This window comes from Athene cunicularia (genome assembly GCF_003259725.1).
Source record: "Athene cunicularia isolate RWA chromosome Z unlocalized genomic scaffold, athCun1 chrZ_part2, whole genome shotgun sequence".
In the NCBI taxonomy this organism is placed as follows: Eukaryota; Metazoa; Chordata; class Aves; order Strigiformes; family Strigidae; genus Athene; species Athene cunicularia.
In genome coordinates, this window is record NW_020799143.1 from 4,575,514 (window position 1) to 4,583,162 (window position 7,649).

The 7,649-nt window shown below is 41.8% G+C and overlaps 1 protein-coding gene across 3 annotated transcripts in view; it reads left to right on the forward strand.

The window, feature by feature from the left end:
• The first annotated feature begins 6 nt into the window (after positions 1-6).
• SLC44A1 (solute carrier family 44 member 1) overlaps positions 7-7,649 on the forward strand; it is a 93,173-nt gene continuing 85,530 nt past the window's right edge. For all 3 annotated transcript variants that reach the window (XM_026866183.1, XM_026866184.1, XM_026866185.1), the window contains exon 1: positions 7-124. In XM_026866183.1, coding sequence (XP_026721984.1) covers positions 98-124 — 27 coding nt within the window. In that variant the 5' untranslated portion in view covers positions 7-97. The remainder of the gene's footprint in view (positions 125-7,649) is intronic.

The following is a 7,649-nucleotide window of genomic DNA, read 5'->3' on the forward strand; positions in this document are numbered from 1 at the left end:
CCCGGGGCGTGCCGTCGCGGCGAGTGGATGCCCAGCGCTTGCCCGCTGCCGCCTGGCGCCTAGCGGGGCACCGTCAGGGCAGAGACTCGCGGACGCCATGAGCTGCTGCAGCTCCGCCGCGCAGGTGAGCGGCCCGCGCTCACCGCCGCGCCCTGCTGTCTACCCTTCCCCTCCCCTCCCCTGCGGCCCCCAGCTGCCGGGCTCTGTTACACCCGCCTGCAGGCCTACTGTCCCCCACGGCTCTGCCCCTCCTCTCCTAGTCTCCAGGTCTGCCTCTCGTGTTGTCCCGTGGCTGTGCACCCGCTTGTTCCCCCATAGCCGTGCTCTCTGGTGGCCGTACATCCCCCTTTGCGCCTTGTAGCCCGGCTCTCCCATGGCTGTGCAGTACTTTGCTCCTTCCCACCACTGTAGCCCCGCTGTCCTGTTGCCGTGCTTCCCCTTGCTACACCTGTAGCACTGCTCTCACATGGCTGCATGATCGCTTGCATCACCTGTAACTATACTCTCCCATACCTGTGAACCCCCTTCTCTCCTCTCCCTCGTGCTGCATTCTCATGGCTGTGAGTCCCTTTACACGCACACTCCCAAGCCTTGATGCACATAACTGAAGAATTTCGCTGCCCAGTTTAGTACTGCTCTTCCTCTTTATGGCTGTGCAACCCCTTCTTCACTCTCCATAGCCTTGCTCCCACCATGCTCTGCACTTTCATCCTCTGCATTGCTCTGCACACTGTTCGGCGCTCTGCTTCCCGTGGGGACCAGCATTATCTTGCCCCTTCTTCCCTCAGCCCTGCTATGGCTGTGCAATCTTTGCCATACTCTGCTCCAGTTCCCTGTCACAGCTCTACCGTGCCATCCCCATATTGCCTCACAACCCTGTCCTCCGGCTCTGCACTTCCTCCTTCCCCCATGCCTCTCTGCACTCCCTCCCCTTCCCTGCAGCTTTTCCTTTGGGGTCCCTACTGCCCCACCCCAAAGAGAGGAGCCATCTCATGGGAGGAAACTTGCCGTGTTAAGGGCCTCTCCCATGTCCACTGCCTCTGGGAAGGGAGACAGTCCTCATTCCAGCCCCCTTCCCCACTCCGTGGCCAAGGGTTCAGGATGCCTTCCTGCATCGTTTTCCCTGTGTGTGACTGTTCCCATGCACACCTCTTATTTCCGAGCTCGGTTTTTATTTCATCCCTCTCCCCCCACCTTGCTCTGCTTTGCCCTTACTGACTCCGTTTTTTTTACCCCAGAGTGGTGCTGCTAAGCAAGGCACAATCGAGAACTCCACCCACCCCTTCGGTTTACTGCTCTGCTTCCCATTTAACTTTCGCTTTGAACAACACGACCAGAGCTATACTTTTTTTTGCTCGGCTCCTTTCTGAAGGCTGTAGAACGAGTGATCGTGACTAACGTTACACCTGTGCTTTGCTTGCTTGTAAATGTTAGTTTCCTTTGGCTGTGTTGCTTGTGGTGACTGAATCCAGCTTCCAGCAGACTGCTTATGTGGGAAAGTCCATCTCTGCTGTCATAGATGACTCATCACAGAGATGGGTTTTTGTAGCTCATCTGTTCAGGCAGAGGGTTTTTGGTTTTGTTTTGTTTTTTAATAAGGGCTGTGTCCTTCCAGTGCAAAACACTGCAGAGAGAGAGCTGTCCAGTTGCGATGGGAAACATCCTTTCTGTACAGCAAATTTGCTCTAAGGAGGAAGGCAATCAGCTTTATGGTGCATGAGGAAATGGTTTGAATTTCAGAGAGAGAGATATATGCAAATGTTAGGGAAAGGTTTTAAAATTGTGTGGTCACTGTAGTAGAGTGCCAGGGGAGATTATAGAGTTTGTATTGTTAGAGGTTTGCTAACAAAAAATGTTAGCTGAACATCAGACAGGAGTGGCTTAAGGAAAGCTAATACAGACATGGAGACTGAGAATGAAGTTGATGTTTTGAAGTCTCGTGCAACTTTATTTGCTGTGATTCCTATCCAAATTGCTTTTAATAGGCCCTTTCTAGCTCTTCTTTATGAATTTGAATTGCTGCTTGCTGTTACGTTCTTTTCTTCAATGAAAATGCAGGCTTATTTGTGGGTAACATTAGACCAAAAGAAGAGGAGGATCGGATGGTTTAAATATCTGGCCTGTTAATAGGTTTCAACTAACTGATTTTGTTTTTCAGCAAATTTGTGTTCCACTGTCAAGGGTGCGTGATGTTAATATAAGCTACTGTACCTTCATTTGCTTTCTTTGTGCGTGGCAAGATATGGTACAGTAATCAAGCTTTGTATCCTGTATAAGTAACTGAAGTATAAAGAATGATTATTTAGTTTCTTAGTCATGAGCAATTGTGTGTCACCCCATGAAACCCAAATCAAAAGCTAGTTGCTGAATATTTTATCAGCAACAGTTTTGTCTGGTACATTGATTGCAGAAACCTTGCTACCAACAACAGAGTATTACATTAGAGGTCAATGTCTGTCATATCTTCCCTTTTATCATTAACAATAAATGTGTTCCTCATAAACTACTGTCTTTATACTTCCCCCTCCATTATTTTCTCTTAAGTTTTCCTTAAGCAGGGACCCATCAGACATTCCTTCATGTTGCCTCACTTAGTTCTTTCTTCTCCCTGTGTAGCTTCATCTTTGACTTTGACGTAGTTTCTCCTCTTACCATGAACGCTTCACCCTCTTTCCTTAGGACTTTGTTTTTCAAGTTGATTTCTCATTAAGTTTATTCTTCAGCTATCTAGCCTATTTGATCATCATCTGCTAATCTCCATTTCTGTTTCTGAGAGAAATTTTTACTTCTGGTTTGATTTTGCCAGTCATCCAGGCTTCTCCAAGTCCGTTTCTCATGACTGCCACCTCTTCATCTTATTTATGCTAATTCACCTACCTGTGATTGGTTGTTGAACCAGGCAGAATTCTTTGACATCTTATTCCTAACTCTTACTTCATACTCAATTATTTTCCCCCACCCCCACCCCCCTCCCCGAATGTATTTCCTGGTTCCTTAGTTTTTCAGGCAAATCTGGAGCTCTGCCTTAGGTTTTGTCCTGTATCTCTTCCCTTGCAGAATCTAAAGGTTTCCAGAGAAAAACTGATTAGAATTTCCATGTTTACCTTTGGTCAGCATTCTTGACTGCTACTTACAGTGATGGATTCTTGTGTTTTCTGTCTACTTTTGCTGCCTGTAGCTGCTTAGCCTCACCCTTAAGCCCCATTCATGATTTTTTTCTGGTTTAATTCAACATTTCCATGTTTTTACCTCTTGCTGCCATCTTATTCTCTTTTGAATTTTATTCTGAATTACTATCCTCTATCCTTAAATAACTGATGACAGTCAACTGTGGTCTGCTTCCCTTCTTTTCCAAGCTGAAGAGAACAGTTTACATTTCTTTTCATACATTCTCTCCTCTTTCTTCGTATGAAATTCATTCCAGTCCAAGTTCTGTGCTCTGCTTAAATTGCCTTCATTAAGATACCTACAGGTTCCTTCTGGCCAAGTTGCAAGGATTCCCCTCCTTTCTTACCCTCCTTGATCTTTGCTGCTTTTGATACTATCTGCAATCCTTGAAAAAACACTTGATGTCTTATTCTCCCTGGGCTCTGTAATACAGTACTCTTGTGGTTCTTCACTGTCTTTTAATCTCTCCTTATTATTTCTTCTCTTCTAAAACTGTCCGTGCTTGTATTTCCAGTCTTTTCCCCGCTTTTGTTAACTTACCTACTATTCTACCATATTTTTCAACTTGAACTGTTATGAGTGATGTTAACAATACAGCCATACCAGACTTTCTTCTAGGTGTGCTCATTCTTGCCTGTTGTTCCACTACTCTTTTACCTGTTGAGACACTTGAATCTGGAATACTTCTTTCTAGTGGTCCCCCCCCCCCCCCCCGTTTTGGTCTTATTCCATGCTCTCATGAAGTTCTTTCACTTTCCCTGGTATAATATCTTCTCTGATCTGAACTTGTTCTTTATTGTCATAACCACTGTTCTTGTTTACCTGTTCCTTTTTAGTGTTACAACTGTGTCATCCTCTTTGTTTCTTTAGGGCCTCATGCTATTCTATAATTATTTAGGTGGATTCAAACTGTATTTTTCTGTGATTTCTGTGTCTTGGCTCTCACCATCTTGAAGCTTGACCTTTTGGAAAAACCTTAGGCAATGTCAGCTACATCTTACAGTTGTTGTCTTAGAGCAGTCTTCATTAATTATCACAACCAGATCCTCCTAACACATCTTTGAACTGTAGTTGTTTGGGGAAAGTGTGCTGACCTATATGACATGGAAGCCTTGTAAAGGACAGGAGAAAAAACCTACCTCTGTGTATCTCTGGTCTTGCAGTGCTGTTGGTTGTCAATACCTTCATGTAGTTTCAGCCCACTGTCCTCCTTTGCCATATCTTTATCATGAGCTTCTCAAGATGGGTGCTTCTGTCTAGGTGCATTTCTTTCATCATGGATTTTCTGTGCAACAGAGCTTTAAAAGTTTCTACTCCTTTTTGGTACAGTGGTTTTTTTGTTGTGCCATTTTTGAAAATAATCTTATCTTCCTGAATGTTTGGATCTTTTGAACAAATAGTGCTTAAGCTCTGAGTTGATAGAATAATAAAATTTCTTTCAAATCTTTATTTTCTTTAAAGATAAATGGAATTTGCAGTTGAGTGGCAATACTTTCTTCCCTTTCTTTTCATTCTTCATCAGTGGTATTTTTTGCTATCTCACAACATTTGTCCATTATAAAACTGGATGTGCAGAAGATAACTGTTGGAGTTAATTTCTCCTATGTCACTGTAACTGTTAAACTGTGCTATAAATCTGTTTGAAGTATATACAGGTTTTTGGGGTTTTGGGTGTATTTTTTTAAGCAAGTGAACTTACTTTAAGTGTAATTTGGATTGTTCCACTGATCTAGTTTATAACACAGCTTCACAAATTTTGCATTGTTATCTGAGGGAACAGAAATTTGTACTTCATGAAAGGGAACAGGCTGTGGAAGGAAGTGGGCCTTAAACTGCTTTCTCTTGGAGTAGTTGTGATACAGAATCTGTTCTTCCTTCCTGCTCTTCTGCAGTTGAAGTGGCTGATAGTAGCTAAAAGGCATTTGCTTTGCAAGATGTAGGAAACAAGGCAATTAACTGAGGTCTTCATGTTGGTATTGGAACTGGGAAATAAGGTGTGTGTTTGTTTATTTTATCCTTACAGCATTGTATGTTAGTTGCTTAATCCAAGATATGTGTGAGAGAAGCTTGAAATCTTGATGGAAGATAAGCATGACTGGGATAAACAAAGCTCATGTTATTCTTGGTGGGTTTAGTGGTGGCCTTGGTTTTTACAAGACTAAAAGAACTTCCCGTTATAAGAGGAGATGAAGACAGGTCATTCTTTAACTTTCCGTTGAGCATTTGCTGTCAAAACAACACAGATTAAATTCAGAGTTCCTAACTTAAAAAAAAAATAATTCATAGTTCTGATGAAACATCTCTTCTGAGCTGTTATGGACGATACAGATCATTAATCAGCCGTATCTTCAGTTGTCAGAGGTTCTTGCAGCCCAATACAGGGGGCGTCAAAACATGCCCCTTTCATTGTGGGTGTGACTACAATCATGGAAGATGACCAGCTGAATAGCAGTGTGGATGGGCAGAAAGAGAATAGTTGTGAATTCTCCTTCTAGGAGCTAGGAAGATTGATTTCCCCTTCAACACATTGACAGTAGATGAAGCTTTCATTCTAGCCTCTGGCAAGCGGATACAGTATGAAGGATGAATCAGTGTCCAAGCACAGTGTTAATGAGTCGGGCATCTCATGGAGTTGTTGACTACTGTTTTGTATTTCTGCTGTGAGCTCTGTTTATTTGCTGTGAAGTGTGAGGTGTCCTTTCGCAAATGCTGTCACAAGCAACTGCACAACCTGTGCAAATAATTCCTTTTGATCTTAATCTAGAAAGAAATATTTCAACTACATAGATACTTTTAAGTACTCTTTCAAATTAATTGATTTTTTTTTTTTTTTTCCACTGAGGAGTAGCTCCTGAACTTTACACTATCTTTCAGTTGTGTCACATCTTAAAAGTTTTAAGTAGCACATTATTTCCTTTACTTTGTCAGGTAACTCAAAGATTGACTTCTTAAAGTACTTCAAGAAGTGATAGTTTGGATTAAGAAGAAGTATGGGACATTGCATCCCTACAAGATGTTTTTTTGATAAAGTGGCAGCAGTTTTGGGAAAGATTATCTTGCATTGTTAAAAGTAAATGGTAAATCCAAAGTTTATTGTAATCTTGATTGACATTTAGAATGCTGTCAGCCATCAGACCTTTAGGTTAGTAATTGTGAGGGTATAGTCAGTATTAGTCACCTGACAGCTTTTATTTTCATTATGAAGAAATGTAGTGAAGTTGTTAACTGTCTTTATGCTGTTGTCACTGAAGGTGAGTTTTGCACTAACTATGCATGCCTTCTTCTCGTTTGATCTGACTATCATTTTTGTCCCTTTGAACTTAACTCAGTGGTTCCCTTTTTACAAAAATCAAAACTTGCAAACCAGCTTGATGGAAAGTTGAATCTTTATCTTGAAGGAGCTGTTGGAAAGCTCTGTAAATCTTATGCTTTGTTTCTAAAAAATGGTTATGCAGAGTCTTGCTAGGTGACTTCTACCCACTGACTAAACTTGGTTGCTAATTTTTACCTCTGTTTGATTAAACTATACTGAGAGACTTCTTGTAAGTTTTAGAGACCTAGTCTGTGTTGGTGAATATATGAGTCTTTTTTATTGCATTGATTGGCCTCCTGTCCTAGGCTCTCTCTTTTTTTGCTGGTTGGTGGTTTTTTTTTTTCAGTCTTCAAGGTAAGGAAATTTTCTTTTGTGGAATAAAATTGTACAATTGTGTGACAAGAGCTTCAAGAATATCTGTATACATATTTAAGTAGAGAAAAGGGTCAAATTCATTTTGAAGTTCGGCTTTAGAGTCCTAAAATTAATTTTCTCCCCTTCAGTACAGTTTTGACACCCAGTGTGCAATGTGCTGCAAGAATAGGAGATGATTGCGGTATATAGGAAATCTGAAATTTCATACTGCAATTTCTAGATGTTGCTACTTTAACCAGTAATATTGCTAGAATATGGTGGAGGGTCATGGTGAACAGACCATGGTGACTTGTGTCTGATATTGTGAACAAATGAGATGTAGTTAAGCAGCAGTTTACAGCAGAAATGAACTCTGGCCTGTTTTGTTTTGTTTTAAATTGAAACCACTCTTGCTGCTCTCCAGATACATTATTTGACTGAGGAAGAGCATGTCATATACACATCCGTAGAAACAAACCAGCAAACTCAGTGAAGTATGTTGTTCAAGGTCATGGTAATCATGTCCTGGGGATGCGTTTTCAGACTCCCCCTAGTTTGCTTTGAAAATGCTTATGTAATAAGCTCAGGGCTTGACACTTCCCTTTCTATTCTTCTCCTGCCCCTTCTTCCGTAAATCAGATAGAGCCTTCTTAGTGTTGATTCCTGTTAATCTAATATGCTTTCAGCATCCTCAAGCACTGCTCTCTTACTGTAATCCTGAGTGGTTTTCTCTCTTTTGTGCCAGAATTCTGGTCCTGTAAGTCATGATTTTGTACTTAAGCAGGTAATTAAGCTCTCATCACCGCCGCCCCCC